This window comes from Bidens hawaiensis, unplaced genomic scaffold (genome assembly GCF_021521415.1).
Source record: "Bidens hawaiensis isolate Kalapana, Puna unplaced genomic scaffold, B.hawaiensis_p1.1 tig00002236_1, whole genome shotgun sequence".
Lineage (NCBI taxonomy): Eukaryota > Viridiplantae > Streptophyta > Magnoliopsida > Asterales > Asteraceae > Bidens > Bidens hawaiensis.
Window position 1 is genome coordinate 1,948,960 of NW_027491119.1, and position 20,089 is coordinate 1,969,048.

The 20,089-nt window shown below is 40.4% G+C and overlaps 1 protein-coding gene across 1 annotated transcript; it reads left to right on the forward strand.

Moving 5' to 3' along the window:
• Nucleotides 1-12,892: 12,892 nt before the first annotated feature.
• On the forward strand, nucleotides 12,893-13,952 carry LOC143612179 (GATA transcription factor 4-like). Its single transcript, XM_077086223.1, has 2 exons — nucleotides 12,893-13,180; nucleotides 13,369-13,952. Exons 1-2 carry the CDS (start codon nucleotides 12,920-12,922, stop codon nucleotides 13,909-13,911), a joined length of 804 nt encoding a protein of 267 aa, XP_076942338.1. The 5' UTR covers nucleotides 12,893-12,919; the 3' UTR covers nucleotides 13,912-13,952.
• The last annotated feature ends 6,137 nt before the right edge of the window (nucleotides 13,953-20,089 follow it).

Genomic DNA, 20,089 nt, shown 5'->3' on the forward strand with positions numbered 1-20,089 from the left:
TGGTTTGCCAAGATATCTCAGGTCCAATCTCCGGTTTACCGGTTTGCGGAGTCCGGGATGGTGATGCTGGGGATGAGCCGGGTGTGGAAGGAGGCTGATGCGCGCAAGATTCCGATCGTCCTCGAATACGGTTCGAACTCTGTTCCTTACGGTATGCCTTTCTCCCTTTTGTTGATTTTGAATTTCTTCTAACTTTTTTCCTGTTTATTTCAGAGGGGAACGACCTGCAGTCGCTCCTGAACCCGCGGGAGGCTGACGGTCCCGCACGGATGGGTACTCGCGCTCTTGATGAGAACGAGTTGCCCATCCTCGAACAAACGGCGGATCGGTTCGTGGAGGTCTATCCGCTAGGCCATGAGATCCTCAGTGCCCGTCGGCCAGGTAAGGCGCTCTTCGCCCCTCGACCTCTCAATGCTGAAACCTCTGCTGGAATTCCTCTAATCGTATGTTCTGATGAGGAATCCGCAGATGGTCCTCCGTTGGTGCGGAAGAAGAAGGCTGCCGGCGGGAAGGGAAAGGAGAAGGTGGCCTCCACTGCCGATCCGGTGGCTCTGTCTGACTCGGAGACTGAGAGCGAAGAGGTGGCGGGGAATCCCGGTGGTGGTAAGACCACAGCTCCGGAGGTTGCGACTGTCACCTCCGGAGAGCCAAAGAAGACGTCGGTGACCGGCGCAAAGAGGCCGGCTCCATCGGGTCCGTCCCCACCTCTCCGTCCCTTTAGGCTCAAGAAAACCCGTAAGTACAACTTTTAGCTTTTATCTTCATAGCTTTCTGTTTTAACACTTTTCTTCTTTACGCAGGCGTGGATGTTGGCGCATTCCAGGGTGAAGCGCCTAGTAGTACCTCTCCGCCAATGACGGTAGGCTTGGTCAGCCTACCTGAGGCGTCGACCCAGGCGCCTGCGCCTGCTTCCGCTGGATCAGTTGCTCACTCCTTTGAGCCGACTGTTCCAGCTGAGATGACGTCACCGCCGGCTGTGAGTGCGATTTTTACAGCATCCTTCACAGAGCCGGCGGTTACGATTGCTGCGGATTCTGCGGCAGCGACCGCGGTGGCGACCACGGCGGCTGCAACCATGCCCCCACCATCGGCAACGACGGCCGGTCCATCAGGTACGCGTGGGGCTTCTCGCATCTCTCCGCCACCTTCCCATCTGCCTGACCTCTTGGATGGATTTCCATTGGGTTCAGGTGATGGGTTCGGCGGCTATCGGCCTGTAATTGACCCTACAGGTGCGTAGGGTTCTTTTGGCCCATTTTTCTACATATTTTTTATCATCTTTTCCTAACTGCTTTTTGTTTTTTGCAGTGTCGGATTCCAATGAAGTGTATGTTCCACGATGGAACATCCGCCGAGGAACAACCCTTCGTACCCCTGTGGAGTGCGTGGAATGGGCTCGCCACGCTGCTCCCCATGGTGCGTTGGGGGAAGCCATGGCTAGCTACCAGGAGGGTAGGCTAACCAACGAGCTTCTGGTTCTCCAGGCCCGGATGCAGCCGCGCGTCGAGCTGCTTTGTCGTGAAAACGATAAGTTGAAAGCAGCTCGCGCCAAGGAAGTATCTCAAGCGCGGGCTCTTCGGGAGGAGAACCAACAGCTGTCCGCAGCTGCTGCGGAGAAGGAGAAGGCCTTCAAGGCCCTCGAGGTTGAGGTTCAAGCGCGACTCGAGGCCCGCTCCAAGGCTGCCCAAGCTGTTAATGAACAACTTCGGCTGGCTAAGGAGACTGCGAGGAACGCAACCGAGAGGGCCACCAAGGCTGAAGCCGTTGCTGAGCCTTTACGCGTGGAGAATGAGGAGCTCAAGGCCAAATTAGAGGCTCTCCAACGTGCTCATGATGCCTTGGCGATGGAAGATGCCAAGAAGCTCCAGGAGATCTTGGACCAGAGGGGCGTGCTTGACCATACCGAGCGGAAGCTTAAGGGCGTCGAAGAGGCTGCCGCAAAGGAAGTGCTACTTGCCAACCTTAACAAAAGCGAAGCCGAACGCGCCTGCACCCAAGCTCAAGCCGCCCTTCAAGAAGCTCTGGTTGCCAAGGAATGGCTTCTTCGAGAAGCGTTGTCTCAGGTAAGTCTATCTTCATGTCTTCACGCTTTTCTTTGTAAATAGGGTGTTGACACTTGTATATTTTCTTATGTAGGTTGTGCATCGGGTCTTCTCAGAGACATCTTACGACGATGCTATGAGCGCAGCCCTCAACGCTTCTCACGAGGATGGGGAACGGGTCGGCTTCCTGCTTGGTCTAGGGTTTGTTGAGAAAGGCGTCCCGCCATCCAACTTCCCTTTGTACAATGTAGATACTGAAGCCATATATGACCAAGCAGTAAATCAATACGCCGCCTTCCCGCATCCGGTGGTGGAGAAGGTGAATGAAATTGCTGCTGCTGATGATGGGCTACCTATCCTTAAGGCTTTCCTTGAACAGCCACGCTCTACTGACGGCGCTGGTCCAAGTGGAAGTGGCCCTGAAGCCTGATCCTGAAGATCCCTTCCCGCCGCTAGGATAGATATAGTTTGTATATATTTACATTCTTGTAGGCGGGTAGTTACCCGGCCATTCTTGTAACGAATATTTTTGAAATGTAAATCTCTGTGCGGCTAAGACCGCTTGTTTCATTGGATTCCTTGCTTTATAAACGTTATATGACTTACATACTTTAGTTTAAATTAGCAATTTTCCAAGTGTTTAGAATAAGTTAACCTTTGAACGTGGTAGATAGGTGTGAAGTTTTGCTTCCTCTTTCGTGATTGTGCGGGTATGACCGTCACTTGCACTTAGTAGGATGGCTAAACTTTACCCATATCTGACCTGCGTGTAGGTTTTCCTCATCTTTGAGGATAAGTTAACCTTTGAACGTGGTAGATAATAGGTGTGAAGTTTTGCTTCCTCTTTCGTGATTGTGCGGGTATGACCGTCACTTGCACTAAGTAGGATGGCTAAACTTTACCCATATCTGACCTGCGTGTAGGTTTTCCTCATCTTTGAGGATAAGTTAACCTTTGAACGTGGTAGATAATAGGTGTGAAGTTTTGCTTCCTCTTTCGTGATTGTGCGGGTATGACCGTCACTTGCACTTAGTAGGATGGCTAAACTTTACCCATATCTGACCTGCGTGTAGGTTTTCCTTATCCTTTTTTTTTTTTTTTTTTTTTTTTTTTAGGATAACCTTTGAACGTGGTAGATGATAGGTTGAAGTTTTGCTTCCTTGTTCGTGATTGTGCGGGTAAGACCGTCACTTGCACTTACAAGGATGGCTAAACTTTACTTACATCTGACCTGCGTGTAGGTTTCCCTTATTTTTAACGTTGTGTTTATGCGGGTTTTTCCGCCTTCCACACGTAACGACTTACTTCTTCCCCCATTTATGCGGTGAATACCAGCACCAGTGGGAAGTTCATAAGTATAAAGGTAAACACATTATGAAAGGAGAATCATTTCCATTAGAAGTGGCTCTAGGCCTTTTCTTTACAAGTTTTGGAATTGATCTACATATAACATTTGCGTAATTGAGCTCCATTCCATGTTCTTGGGATGGGAGTGCCATCGAGCCTTTCGAGCCGGTATGCGCCCTTTCCCAGGACTTCTTTGATAATGTATGGCCCTTCCCAGACCGGGGCCAGCTTTCCCGGGCGCTCTTGGTTTGAAGCCTCGTTGTTACGCAGTATGTAGTCTCCTATATTGAAGTTGCAGAGTTTTACCCGCGTGTTGTAGTATTTTTGCATTTGTCGTTTGTAGTTCTCTTCACGCACTGCGGCTAAGTCTCTGCGTTCCTCGGTTAGCATAAGATCCAACCGTCTTTCCGCATCATTGTCTTCTGGCTGAATCAAGACCCTTGGTGAGGGTAGACCAATTTCGACCGGGACCATGGCTTCAGTGCCATAAGTGAGGCTGAACGGGGTTTCTCCCGTACTGGCCTTCTTCAGCGTTCTGTTTGCCCAAAGGACGTGCGGAAGCTCGTCCACCCAGCCGGATCTGTGTTCCAATAGTCTCTTCTTGATGCCTTCGACGATGCTCTTATTTGCTCTTTCCACCTCACCATTACCTTGCGGGTGTGCCACTGAGGTAAAGGTGTGGGTGATTTGAAGTTCTTTTAGCCACTGTTGTAGCTTCTTGTCAGCAAAGTTGGTGCCGTTATCGCTCACCAAATTCTGTGGAAGTCCAAAACGACAAATAATAAATTCCCAAATAAATTTTTTGATATGTTTCGCTGTTGTTTGGGCTAAAGGTTTTGCTTCTATCCACTTGGTGAAGTAGTCGATGGCTACCACTAGGAACTGAACATTTCCTGCTGCTGTAGGAAATGGGCCTGTCACATCGATGGCCCACTTCTGGAATGGCCATGAAGAAGTGACTGGAACAAGTTCATTCTTCGGGCGGTGCGTATTGGGTGCGTAAAGCTGGCAAGACCTGCATTTTCTGATGTATGCCAGTGCATCCGTATGCATCCCCGGCCAAAAGTATCCCGCGTTGTTTAGCTTGGCTACAACAGCGCGGGGACCTGCGTGTACTCCACAGATGCCCTCGTGTACTTCCCTTAGGAGGTAGTCAGCATCTTGGTTGTCCACGCATCTTAAGAGTGGGCCAAGAAAGTTACGTCTGTAAAGGATGTCATTGACGAGTTGATAATTCAGTGCCTTACAGCGTAGTTTTCTTGCCTTTGTTTTGGACTCCGGTAGTGTACCTGTCGCAAGGTATTTTATTATTGGTGTCATCCACGTTTCTGTGCCGGTTTGGATGACACAAATTTCCTTGTGCGGGACCGAAGGTGTCTCGAGGAGTTCAATGCGGATATCCTTTCCTAGGTGGGTAAAGGCTAATGAAGCAAGCTTGCTTAACGCATCCGCAGATTTGTTTTCACTTCGCTTGACGTGTATGACTTTGCAGTCATTGAAATCGCGCATAAGGGATTTTGCTTGTGCGAGGTACAGGGCCATTGTGTCGTTCACGGCCGTGTACGTCCCGTTGATTTGATTGGCTACTAACATGGAATCCACGTGGGCTTCCAAGTTTTTCACTCCCATCTTACGCGCAATTCTCAGCCCAGCCAGGAATGCCTCATACTCGGCTTCGTTATTCGTACTTGGAAAATCCAATCGAATAGCGTAGGTGTATTCTTGGCCCGCTGGGTTGGTTAGCTTTAGCCCTGCGCCTGAACCCTCGTTATTGGCTGCCCCATCAGTGTAGAGTCGCCAGACATCATTGATGTCTTGTGCTGGAGAGGGTTGAGCCTCTTCCTGGCACTCTTTTTCCCGCGATGCAGGCACTTCTGCAATAAAGTCGGCCAGAACCTGGCCCTTTATGGCTGGTCTTGGCTTATACTTTATCGCGTATTCTCCCAACTCAATTGCCCATTTGGCTAGGCGTCCCGATAACTCGGGTTTGCCTAGAACGTTTGCAAGTTTGAAGTTGGAGAGTATGGTGATTGGGTGACCCTGGAAATATCGTCTTAACCTGCGTGAGGCGTGTAAAAGTGCTAAGACTAATTTTTCGAGGGTAGAGTACCGGGTTTCTACGTCTGTTAGGATACGGCTGACATAATAGATTGGCATCTGGATGCCTTTTCGCTCTACTAGCAGGATTGCCCCGGTTGCTCTATCAGTTGCGGAAAGGTATAGGATTAACTCCTCTCCCGCTTCTGGTGCTGTGAGTGTTGGGAGTTCGATCAAGCGTGACCGAATCTCCTGAAAAGCTGCTTCCGCTTCTGGTGTCCAGCGGAAGTGCGTTTTTTTCAAACAGTTTCTCAACGTTGACACGAAGGGGAACGACTTATCCGCGTGGTTTGCCAAAAAGCGATTAAGTGCCACTAGTCGTCCGTTCAGTGTCTGAGCCTGTTTGATGGTAGTAGGTGATTCCATTTTGATAATGGCTTCGACCTTTTCAGGGTTCGCTCTGAAGCCATCTTTAGTGACGATGACCCCCAAGAACTTCCCTTCTTCCGCTCCAAAGGCACACTTGCTCGGGTTGAGCTTCATGTTTATCTTCCTGAGCGTGTTGAAAGTTTCTTCGATGTCTTTCAACATCGCTTTTGGGTCAGGGCTTTTGATGACCAAGTCATCCATGTAAACTTCCAAGTTCCTCCCAATTTGGGAATGAAACTCTTTGTCCATCAGGCGTTGGTATGTGGACCCGGCATTCTTAAGTCCGAATGGCATCATTTGATAACAAAATGTGCTATCGGGCGTCCGAAAAGCGGTTTTGTCCTGATCATCAACGGCCATATGGATTTGATGGTACCCCTTATACGCGTCCAGGAAGCATTTAAGGCGGAATGGTGCCAACGAATCCACCTTAAGATCAATTTCAGGTAACGGATAACAATCTTTGGGGCATGCTTTGTTCAAATCTTTGAAATCTATGCACATGCGCCATTTTTTGTCATTCTTCGGTACCATTACGGGATTTGCAACCCAAGTTTGATATCTACTAACGCGTAAGATGCATGCGTCAAGAAGTTCCTTGACTTGGGTTCTACACGCGTTAGTTTGTTCTGGCCCCATTACTCTGCGCTTTTGTACGATCGGTGTGACAGCCGGATCGCATTTGAGCTTATGCTCTGCCTTACTCCGGGGTACACCAGTCATGTCAGCTGGTGTCCACGCGAAGATGTCGGCGTTCCTTTGTAATAAGCGCTTAAGTAAGGTGCGAGTGGGATCAACAATTGTTGGGCCAATGGTAACGGCCTGGTCAGGGTACTTGCCATTGAAGGCCCATCTTTCTGGTTCGGTGATGGTTGGTTTAGCCATCTTTGGTTTGGGTTTAGATGAGACAGATGCGATGCATACCTGGGGAATGCCGGTGATCATCGCTACACCCTCAGCTGTTGGCCATCCCATCATGCCGTGGACTGAGGATACCACGGCGTTGAATCTTGCCATCCCGTCTCTCCCGAAGAGAATGTCGTACGTGTGGTGTGGCTTCCTCATCACGACAAAGTCTACATCCTCTGTGCGGGAGTGTTTTCCATCTGTAAGAGTGACGGGGAAAGATAGGATACCCAGGGAGGTGCTTGTGCTGCCATCAAACCCTTCCATCGAGGCGCAGATCGTCTCCAGGCGCTCCTTGTCTTCGTCATCTAGCTTGTCGAAGAACTGCCTGTACATCACCGTTGACGAGGCGCCGTTGTCAGCAAGAGTGCGAGAAGTGATGTAGTGCCCCAGCTGGCTTTTTATGACGATTGGGCCTTCTTTGCTAGGTCCTCCTGGCACTCGCGGGAAGCGCACCTCAGCTTCCTTCCATGCGCATGGTTCTGGCGTTCGCCTTTTTCTTCCTCTGATGTTGCCATGAACCATGTTGATGCTGATGTCGACGGGCTTTCGTCCGTTGCCCCGGTACCGGTTGTCGTTCCGTCCTCCCTTCTTGATTGATGCCACCAGGTGTGCCAATCTTCCATCCTTGACGAATGCTTCAACAATGTCTTTCAAGGATGTACACTCTTCCGTACCATGACCTTTTGTCCCGTGGAAGTCACAGGATTTGCTCTGATCCGCATTAGGTCGGTGCCGGATCGCTGGAGCTTTTGGCCACGGTAGCTTTTCAGTGGCAAATATCTCCGTGACGCTTTTGGTGAGTGGCGTCCACCGGTACTTTTGGCTTGAAGGGTGTGTGTGACTTCTTCCGCCAACAAGAGGGCGAGAGCTGGATGAGGTGTCAAAGTTTACCCTTGACTGCCAGATACCTAGCTTCCTTTTTTTGTTCTGCCGGGCGATCCGGACATTGTTCTCTCTTGTCCTCTGCGTGTAGAGGTGTGTACTCTGGGGAAGATCCCTTCCCAGTTGCTTTTCCGTCTCGGCAAAGCGCTTTGCCGCCGTCATGATGACATCCCATGTTGATGGCATGCCATCCTTACCCGTCAATGTGCGGATAAGTTCTGGGTATTCGGCGCCTTGGATGAAAGCGGCGCGAACCAGATCTTCACTTATGTTGCCGAGACTTAGCTTTTTGGAGTTGAAGCGGGTGATGAAGTCTAGTAAAGATTCATCCTCCTCTCTCACGCAGTTGAGGATCGTCCACTGTTCTTCAGTGTACTTCCTCTGTTGGCTGAAGTGCTGGCTGAACTTGTTCTAATAATGGGGTGCGTTAACGTACAATAATTGCTTAACTTGCATTAGGTACGTGAAATGCGTTCAATGTTAAAAAGCCAAAAACGTTCAAGCCAAATTCCCAACCCTAAAATGCTCAAGGTTAAAACCCGTCACTCAAAGTCAAAAATTGATCGATTGAAGCTTTAAATTGATGATAATTGAAAAGATTAGTTGATCAATTATATTCAACAATTTCAATTTCAATTCTTATCAAAAAAACTAAACAAACCTGTGAACAAAAGGGAGCGACGTTCTGCGTTTTTCCGACGAGTTCGTTGTCTACGCCGATGATGATGACGAAGAGTGTTGATGGCGCCGGCAAGCAGTAGAGGTGGAGATGGATTGAGCGAAGATCGTTTCCCGCTGACGGTTCACACAGAGGATCGTTGAGCAGAGGAGGTGATTTAGGGTTTCTTAAAATGAAGGATGAAGAAAATCTCGTACCTATGTACAATAAATGATTAATTTATCGGATCCTTTATCTACTAATAATTATGAAACAAGTATTTTGTACTGGATTTTTTAGTGAATTTTTGTGTTACACTTTGAAAAAAAAAAAAACAAATCAAAACAGTGAGAGTTTGTGTTAGGACAAAACGGCCCTGTAATCATAAAAATTAAGAGTGTCACTTGTCATCTATGCAATTGTGTTACAAATTTTGGAAAATAATTAATATTTATTAGTATGTGTTACTAATAAATAAATAAATAAATTAGTAACGTGTCCAAAAAGTAAAGACGAATGCGATATCGATACTCTAAAGTGTGTAGTTGAGAGCTTGAACATTTGAGAGCCACCTTAGTATTTTTGGTAGTTGGACCAGGTCTTGAGACAGATGTCAGTATGAATGGTGAGTCGTCCCGACAAGTGTCGACACCATGGGAGTTTCATAACAAGTGTCAAGTGTGTGTGAGATCTACCGCCATGTGTCGTGTGCATATGATGAGTCAGCGGTTAGGTGTCAACTCATGGTGATGTGTGCTCCACAAGCTGCCATGTGTCATGCTGACTCATCTCGTGTATTGCTATATATATAGAAAGGTGGTGATCAGATTTAGATGCAACCATAACCACAACATATTCATGCAAAGCACATATGGCATGCTAATGTCAACACACCAAACTCAGTAGTCGCAACCAAAGCTCTAACTAGTTCGTGATCTCGACTCACGTTACAAATATGGTTCGGGTGCTAGGGTAATCCCGGCAGTACATACTGCTTCGGCTGTTGTACCCTGGGAAACAGACAGGCTCGTGGAGGTGGCCTGAAATCTATTTTAAGGGACCTCTGTTTAACATAAATCCTCAGCCACAACCGGGAACCACAGTTTGTTCAGTTTTGCAGCTAGAAAGGTGTACACGTTTTCGGGTGATCAAGACGGGTTCACCAAGGGAAGAGGTGTACAAGAAGACATGACTCGGAGGTGATGCTCGGATCTCGGTGAACACGAGCTAGACGATGTGAGCTTGGTTCCAGTGCGGTTTCAACACAATGATCAACTCGGCTCCGGTCGAGTTTCAACTCGTCAAAGAATTCGGCGTCGAGCACAAGTTAAGGACTTCGGTATGAATCAAGACATGCATATATGTTATATTTGTTGTTATTCTCGTTTAAATTTGTATACGGTATATGTACTACAATTTCCCACTTTTGTATAAAGAGATTATTTATTTATTTTATTGATATTGTTTAATAAAATCGTGACCCATGTCCTACAAATTGTTAATTAACATATGCAATTGTTAATTAACATAATAAAATGATAAATAATATTTTGTGTAGCATTTGTTTTAAGTAGTAAGTATTTAGAATTATTAGTTTGTTGATTAGCAAACAAACTGGAGCAGTCATTACCAATTTTTGGTTTAAAACCATCCACATAACATAATACAAGTACACTGAACCAAACATGGTCCATGACACAGGAACCAGTACTAAATACACAAAGGTACCCTTTGACTTTTGGAGTCAATAATGCTAGTCTGCAAATTGAAATTGTAACGAATTCTATATGTTTTGTGCAGTAGATGCTAAATGATCACCTTTTCTTGTAAATTATAGATTTGAACATAATCCGTATTTAAGCACAACGTTTACGCTAGAACTCATCTACATTATCTATATATGTTAGACACAGCCAGGCAGATTAATCAAGTACTATATCTACATACCTAACAATTAATATGTTGGATGATGGATTTCGGGTTAACGGGTTAACATGTTGAGATACTTGAAGTTACATAAGCCTACATAAGCCTTTACACTTTATAAGCCAATTGTCTTTTCCCGATCACAACCGCTTAGAGTTTATACATAAAATATAAGAAATAAATAAGCCTAATTAACATTTCTTAATATCAAATTTTGAGTCTTGTAAAATAAAAATATTACAATGTTTGCTACTAGACATACAGGTTATGAAACAAATGAGTGTGGGTTCACCAATTACTAGGTATGCACAAAGGAATTTGGAGTTATGGTAACGAGGAACATGAAGTCATTGAATTTGGAGTCAACCAATGCATGTGTGCCCATAAGTTTGAACAAATCTGTTTAATGGTCCATATAAATAACTTATGGGTAAAGACATGAGGTGACTTTAATTTCATGTAATAATCTTACTAAGTTAGATGTATTGTATTTGCATTTCACTAGTCAAACTAAAACAAATTATTTTAAATAATGTTTTAGGCAGAGATGCACAAAACCGGTTCTTTTTACAAACCGAACCTTTTTATAAACCGAACCAGTTTAGTTTTTGCATATTCAAAACCGGTTCGGTTTAGAGACCGGCTTAAGCATAGAAGTAATCAAACTGATCCAGACCCGTTTGGGTGGGTTAAAACTGGTTTAAGACAGAAAAAATGGTTTGATTGTGAAATACCCAAACCGCTATACGAACAACCGAACAATTCATATTATCATATAATTTTAGCTTTTATACACATATTTCATGTATTTTATATCTTATATTGCATCTCATGCACTTATACCTCATTTCATTTAATTATATCTTTATTACCTGGAAAGTATAACTTCATTTCGTGTATATCTAAGTAAAAGTTTTAGCTTTAACCAAAGTTAACCGAATCAAAACCCTAAGAATTAATTGAATTAATTGAACTGATCAATTTAATTGCGACTAATAACCAAACCGAACCGTGCAAACGCTAACTGTGCTACTCACATCATTGTAACTAGTGAAGAGAGAATTAATATATTGGGATTAGTGATAATTAAAAAAATATAATATGTAAGAAATAAAAGCTGTAATTAACGAGTGAGCACATGAGGGTGCACGTGACTTGTTTGTATGCTCATTGGGATCATCACTTCCTATCTTTCACTCATCACGTGATTCACTAGTGTCGGTCACGTGATTCAACTTTTGTTTATTATCTTAAAACGAAAACGATGTCACTCACGTCCTAGGTTTGCTTACATGTTCACATAATCAAATTCAACACCGTCCTCGTGTATTAAAAATTGAACACGTTAATGATATCATATGTGATGGTCTTTGTAATATTTTTAATTATATTTGTTCATAATAAACACTTAGGTTAAACATTTGAGTGTAATTTAGACATTTAGTTTTTGATCGGTTTCGAACGTTTTGGCCAATAAAGAGACTCTTGTCAAGAGTTTTGGTTTGGTTATACAATACACTCATGTTCATCACAGCGCAATAAACGTGACGAAAGTGTGTCAAGGGTCAACTACATCCGTATATAATATATATATATATATATATACATCGTTATATATCTAATAATAAAGTTCAAATAGATTTCTGGCGCCCCACAAATATGTTTATAGCTGATTGCTTTGATTCAAACAAGTTTTGTTCTAAACATGTAGTGTAAATGATTTTCTATAATTCTATTTCCTTTAAAACAATATATATTTGCCTACAAACGTTTATATTAAACATTTTCTTTCGTAGATCTTATGGTTGCTTTTCTAAAACATTAATGTTTACTTAAACAGAATCATATCCATATTACACATTAGACGGTTTTGTTGGCATGGCGTTAGACATTACAATTCATGGGTGTTCGTTTTCCATAGGAAGGACTATGTTCTTAGTATAAGATTTGCATGAGTTTAGTACAGTGCCAAACTCAGCTAACGTGTATTACACTATTAATCTTGATTGTTTTGGAACGTATTTATATAGCATTTCAAACTAGGCAACCAGGTGACCGGTGGGTGCGACACGGGCGGTCAAGGGTGGTAGATGCGACGAAAATGTGTGGCCAATGATTCTATTTACTTTGGTTGAATTCATTCATTACCTTAAATTAAGAACCTAAGTCTTCAATTCCAACTCCAAAATATATATAGCATTACCCAATGGAATTCAAATCTTAATTTTATTAAATTTTACTAATAAAACACATCAGTATATGTTAATATAAAAAAGTATGTTAATATACATAAGAATATGATCCTAGATTTTAGATAATCCAATATACCTAAAGTTACATAAAAGAAACATTAAACACAATTATGTTCTCTTTAGTACTAAAAGTGAAACCAAATGGTTTGAACTTTAAAGTAAAAGATAATAAAAAAAAGAAAGATACCTCATTTCACTAAAAGAAATAAAAGTTGCAATATTATGGAAGCTAGAAAGAAGATGATCCCTCACATTGCATGGTCACTCTACCCATGTTCCACTGCTCCCTTGTCCCCAACTTCTTCCCAATACCTACTTACTATATCAACACACCCAACCTATCTTTCACTTCATCCTCTTCCTCCTTCTCATCCTCTTCCGTCGTCGTTAGCCGTCACCAAAGGTGATTGTTTGGTGACGCCATCACGTACGGAGAGATGGATATTTATGGAATGTCGTTTCCTGGTCAGGATTTCTCTGATGTGGATGAGCTGCTTGACTTTTCTAATGACCAAAATGACCTCATATGCACCTCAGCCACTGATATGGCTTATCAGCATCACAACATTACCTCATCGTCCACGCATTACCAGTATGGAGGTAGTAGTAGTAGTAGTGGTAATACTACTAATGATAACTGTATCATTACCAACTACCACAACCACATGACAGACTTCACCGATGGTCTGTGCGTTCCTGTAAGTACTTTGTACTTGATTTTACTGATACTCATACTTTACCTGACACTTTATTTTTGCATTTTAAGTTGGAAACATATAATAAAGTATAACAAGTTATGCTGCTATATCTTTTTGGAGAATAAAACTAAGTTTTTTGAAAATTACATTTATAGATCTTGAGTCATAATATTACTGTTGCATTGCAGAGTAATGACGTGGCAGAGCTGGAATGGCTATCAAACTTTGTTCACAATTCGTTCAGCGATTTTCCACCGAATAACATTATCGGAACGATAAACTACCGTCCGGAGACTACATCGTTTCACAGCCGATCCAGAACTAAGAGAACCCGAATGCCTACAAACAACACTAGTTGGACGACAGCTGCGTCAATGACGTCATACACATCGCCGACGTCTTCATCCTCTAATACAAAGTCAGAGGTTGAAGTAGTTAGGCGATGCACCCACTGCGCGTCTGAGAAGACGCCACAGTGGAGAACCGGCCCATTAGGGCCGAAAACGTTGTGTAACGCATGTGGCGTTAGGTACAAGTCAGGAAGACTTGTCCCGGAGTATAGACCTGCAGCGAGTCCAACGTTTGTGCTGACTCAGCACTCGAACTCTCACCGCAAAGTAATGGAGCTACGCCGGCAAAAAGAGGTCATGATTGGACAACAACAACAGCCACCGGCGTCAGAATACCAAATGTACGGCCACCATAATCGTAACAACTATGAAGTGTGTTGATATCAACAGTTAGAAAATAGTTTTGAGACATTTGGGGTTCATTTCTGTAGGTGATGACTTCTGAAGGATGATCATCTATTTTTGTTGATTAATATTAAATAAATTAATGTGACATGATTTTTTTTCCTAATTTTTTATTTTTAATTTTGGTTACTTAAATGTTCAACTACTAGAAGTGATGACGCCCACGTGATAGGGCCGGTAAGCACGTGCATCCGTATGTGTGATAGTAACACCCACCTTTCTTACCGGTTCATGAACGTTTCTTTATTTTTATTATTATTATTATTATTATTAGTTTTAGTGCCTCTATTACACACGAGATAATTTAAATTATAAAATTATAAGTAAAATAAATAATTACATAGTTTATATGAAAAAAAATGTATTGCATTTATACTTGTATCTATACAATGTGTACATAAATTGATTTTATTTATATCACAAAATGGTTTTTTTAAATAAACTTAATAAAAAAATGTCCGTGTAAAATCGTCCCCGAGAATGCTTTTTTCTATTGAAAAATTCATTCTCAGTGTCATATATGTATAATTGAAAGAATTTTGGTTATGAACCAATTTCGAAAATAAGACTTCTCATACGATAGTAGTTCTAACCACTCAGCCTAAATACAAAAGAGAGGTTACCTTTATTGATATATTTATCAATTTACCACCTATCAAAAGAAAGTAGGATATTAAATTGTAACAATAGATGTTCTTCAAAAACTATGTTTTTCTGAGCTACACCATAAAAAAGATTTTGATAAGTTTCAGAGGGCTTATCGACTTTATCATAATGACAACATAAAAAACAACATGTTAACCCATTCAATTTTGTGAATATTTTGTTTCATTTGAGCATAGTTTTGCATGACATGCTTCCCATACAACGTTCTGATCACCATTGAAGGAAAAATCAATGTTGACATAAATATTTAAAATTTGATAAAAGTTAGAAGCATTGATAGGCATGGGGGTGACATGTCGAAAGTGTTCGTAATCTTTTCTTAAGTTTTAATAGTTGAGGGAAAAATAGTCAATTTGTCAAATCCCGAACCTTTTGATTATTTCAAAAAATGCCCTTAAAAATAAACTTGAAACCCGAATCATGTTTAAAATTCTAACTTTCACACTTTTGACATTTTAAAGTCAACACTTTGAACCCATAACAAATTTAACGATAAATCTATTTTGCATTCTCAAACTTTTAAAAATACTCAAAATTTTCATTTTTGACCCGTAACAAAATTTGACCTAAATGTAGTTAACTCGTACCAAACAATCTATTTACCAACTTTTGACCCATAAAATCAAATTTAACTTCCATAAAAACCCAAAACAATTTTCATTTGAGAAACATGATTTGTTATTGATTTTTGGAATTCACCAAGTATTTTGAAATATATAGTAAAATAATAGGTTAATATTTATATTTATAAAAATATATAGATATTATATAAATATAGTGTAAAAGGAAAGTGAATAATTATTTATTTATTACATATATTAGGGTATATTAGTTTTGGAGGGAAAAAATTGTAAGAATTAACCAAAACATGAAAAGTGTCTCTATTTATTTTACTTTATTAGAATAGGTAGATGATTATTATTATTATTATTATTATTATTATTATTATTATTATTACTGAATTGAATTTAACAATTTATATTATTATATCAATTAAAGGACCGCCTCTGACGAGAAAACAAGTAGTATATGTGGCAAATTGGGTGAATCGGGTTGAGTAACGGTTCAAAAAGACGAGTTTCAACAATAGCCCGCATATTATTTCTCTGTATAATTTCAGATCGTACTTACAAAACAATAATCATATATCGAATATACGCATTTATGAATTCATGACATTAATATTTTATCTTTAAAACTTCCATTAAGATATGGGAGATTGGAGTATAAGGAGAATGGGAAGGATAGGATATCATCGTCATATTACAAATCAGATTTAATGATACGGGTAAATAGATTTTTTTTAATAATTTAAGTGACTATATTTTAATATTAAATTATTTTTTCTTTTCTAAATATTTTTCCTATTTGACTAACAAAAAAATAGTAATGCACAAGAATGACATATTTTTCAATATACATGTTTTTTTTTTAATTAACAGAATGTGAAAGAGGTTCTTACTTCTTCCTCTTAGCTTCTGAAAAGTCAATCTCAACTTAATAGTTAATAGTATCGGCCCAGATTTGTTAGACCAAATAAAAATTTTGGGCCAGATCTAATGGACCCAAAAATGTTCTTGGAGTTGGAAGGCTCAAGACCTCCAAATAGAGTTGTACAAAGCCAGTATTTATAGAAAGTATTTCTATAAACCATAACCATATAGGAACATGTTTCTGGCTGGTCAACAAAAGTTAAGAACCGGGTCGAATAAGAACCGGTTCCGTGTATAGTCAAGTATTTGACAGGGTTTTTATCGGGTTCTGGGTTGGGTCGGGTTTTGTCTGAGTATTGCTGGAATTGTTTCCGGGTCCGAGGAGAACCCCAAAATCCGGTCCTTACTCACCGAACGGGTGGGGTTGGATCCTGTTTCTGGTAGGAACAATTGGGTTGGGTCCGGAAACCCTTTTTTTTTTTGCACCTCTACCTCCAAACAATCTTTTTTGGTTCTACCTTGCAACAATGCAACCTATGGATATAATTATGAGCGCATTCAAATACCAAATACCATTTGAGTCTATGGATCCACCAATTGATCACTTACACCTCCAAATAAAATGAGAATGACAATCGGTGTTGGGTTGCTGTCAATGTCAGTCGCCAGTTAGGGTACCCAGAGGAGACCAAGATCGGTTGGTTGGTGAAAGTTGTGTAACGAGCTATCCACTCGACTATAAGAACTAGATGTTGGTAGCTCATTAGGCGGATGAGGTGTGTCCAAAAAGGTTGTTCATGGTTTAAAAACCAAATATTTGGCAAATGCAAGCGTGTTTGCAACGGTTTTCTTAAGGTTTTATTTCATTAATATACGTACTCATTTTAGGAAACACATAGAAGATCATGCTAAAAGATAGCGTGTGTGTAGGTCGGTCTTGGCTCAAAATTAAGAATCGGCCATGATCTAACCATCAAGGGACCTATAACGAGTTTGTATGTCGCTTATTCTGCATTTCTTCTCTATACATATGTCCATCCAGGGGCGGATCCATGTTGCAAATGGGTGGTTCCAATTAGTTTCGAAATAATAGTGTATTGATATATAGAATATATTATAGGAACCACCTTATAAATTAGGAAGAAACCACCTTATTCAAACTACAAGCGTTAGACTACAAGTGCTAGACTAGCTGTGATCGTGAAAAGTGATGATAGTTAATTATAATAACCTTTTGATATTTACAAATTAGTGAGCACAAAGCTCTGGTATCAATTACGCAAACATCTTTTTCGGACATAATCACCTTCTGATTTGGATGTATATGTGAGCAGAAGGTTACAAACTGAAATGCTCTCAGTTATTATTATTATTTACAAAGGATCATTCATGTTCACAGTGTGTAAGCTATAAAATGTAGTGAAAATTAATAAGTGTTCTTTAGTTTGAGATAAGGGTATAGCTGTCATTTTTAATTAATTGTATTACATTCATTCATCTTCTCTTGCATGCCTACCAAACAATACAGAATAATGATTCATTTCATTCTCTTAGGGTAATCAAACATGAAAATAGAATGGTGATGATTCATTGCATTCCTTTGCCCATTCCATTCCATCGTTCATTCTATTCCGTCGTCTATTCCATTAAATCATACCAAACATACCTTTCCCTTAGTGTTTTATAAAACACACACCTACACAGCGGCTGTCTCTCTCCCTTCCTCGTACTCACCCTTGCTACTCTTCTAGAATCCTATCACTATAAAAGTAAGTTTAGATTCATTTGTTAAGTGTTTAATTGTTCTTGATGTTGTTAATTGTTAAGTTATTTGTTAAATTTTAGTTTTAATTTGTTAGTTTGTTAGTTTTTTATAGTTTGTAACTTTGCCCGAACCATTGAACCGACCTGAACCTCGAACCGACCAGGAATTTTTTATACCCGATTCTATGAAGCATATAAAAAGTAGGCACCACCTGAAAAAAATTTCTGGATCCGCCACTGTGTCCATCTACGGTCGTTGTATGATTTATCACTAGGCATTTTCTTTATTATAAAAATGTAGAATAGTTTATTATAATAGTAGGAAGGACATCTTGGTGTATTGGTACCAAGTACTAACTCGTTAACATTATTTGCACTTGAAGTTACAAACTCGATTAAATGTACTCAATCTATATGTAATATTTATACTATATCTTCACCAACAACATCATGCTATATTCCCGTCATGATATCCAGGTTCTTGATACATAAATTATAGGACCCGTAATCTTGAAAGCAGATATTTCTGGGTCTTTATTCGGAGTTAGCACAATTTCGTCAGCCGTGAACAATCACCCACCAATTATTATATTGATAGCCACCATTGAAAGCCTAAATACATGTTAGTATCCTTTCTTTGTACGTAGGTGTTCTACATGCGTAAAAATGACCGAAAATGCCAACCCGAGAACACTCAACCAGCTAGTTTTACACTTTAATTTTTTTTAAAGTTCAATTTTGTATATCTGCTGCTGATTGATTGTTCTCGGGTTATATATATATATATATATATATATATATATATTACATAAATCACTCAAATTCTTTGGAAAACAACTGACTAAACATGAAACCATGTTGAGTTGATTAGATCACCTTCATGACACAATACATGTAAGCTATACATGTGCTATGAATACTCATATGTGATATGTTTACATCATACATTTCTCAAACCATCACCAAATATACCCAAAAGATCAAACAAATAAAGAAAACTAGTCCATAAAAATATTTGGCATAAGAATATAAGATATATATGATCATTGCTTGGTCCAACCATTTATGGACTGTTTCAAAGTCTGATCAAACAACAGAATAACTATTGTAGATAGACGCACATTTATTATGGTCTGATAATGGCCATAAAAGCTATCCATAAGTGAAGTAATGATCATAAAAGCTATCCATAAGGGTTCAAGATATGGGCTAAAATGAACTTTCCTCTCATTTGTTATTATGGTTTCATACATATTCATGTGAAAAAATAACAAAACAGTGGCATCTAACTAGGCAACAAGTTGCGTCACTACCCCGTTTATAGGGTTATAAATTTCTTGAAAAGGAATTTTTGTCTTGGTGACAACTATTTTCCTATTGTTGCATATTTCCACCCTTTATGCTCTTTCAAGGAAAACAAATTAGCGGCCACAACAAGTAAAGAAGATCCTTATCGTTGGAGGAAATACGACTAGTTTTGGGATTGCTACCTTAATAAAGATTGGCTACAACCTTTTGGACCCGATAATTGGAATGTATACAACGATCGATGGTCCCAATCCAACAGACTATAGTGTTGAAATAAAGAGCTCTTGGGGCACCTCTTGGGGACGCAATGCATATGCTTGTGGTGTGCATGATGGCTTCTTAGATGTTGTAGAACCAATTATTGATATATGGAGTCTTGAACTATAAATTGTAAATTTGTTTTTATTTTCTCATAGTCTTTGTGAATGCTAGTGTTTCAGCATGTGAAAAGAATATACAGAGCCTATTTTACTGCAAGAATAACGATACTTACAACTTCTTCATATAACAATACTGTGACTTAGATTATATATTCTCACAACCACTAGCACCTCGAGAGCCTGCACCGATTGCCGTTATTTCCCTGACGTCAACTAGAGTGGCAACGATGGCAAGTGGAGTGGTGGTAGCGGTGGCAGGTGGAGTGATAGCAGCAATGGCAGCGGGGTAGGTCGTGGGGGACATTGGCAAAGTTACATTGGTGGTGACGGGTTCAACCGACTTCATTCCTTTTCGCGTTTTGTATAGAACGTATAACATGACGATTTCATACACATTAAAAGTTTACCTAGTAATTGATCTTTTTTTAACTTGTTTATAAAACTTTTAACTATATAAAAAATATAAAAAAAAGTAATTATTCAAGTTGAAACAATCAAACCATTATACAATACATAGTTATCACTACTTGAAAGTAAATTCTTAAATCAAATCTAGTTTACCATTGAAAAGACAACACAAAGCTCGGAAACTCTTCACGGTCT

Bases quoted from the DNA above. Each gene is read 5' to 3' on its own strand.
- LOC143612179 (XM_077086223.1), top strand. From the start codon at position 12,920: ATGGATATTTATGGAATGTCGTTTCCTGGTCAGGATTTCTCTGATGTG. The intron at 13,181-13,368 runs GTAAGTACTTTG...GTTGCATTGCAG, and splicing joins CCGATGGTCTGTGCGTTCCT to AGTAATGACGTGGCAGAGCT.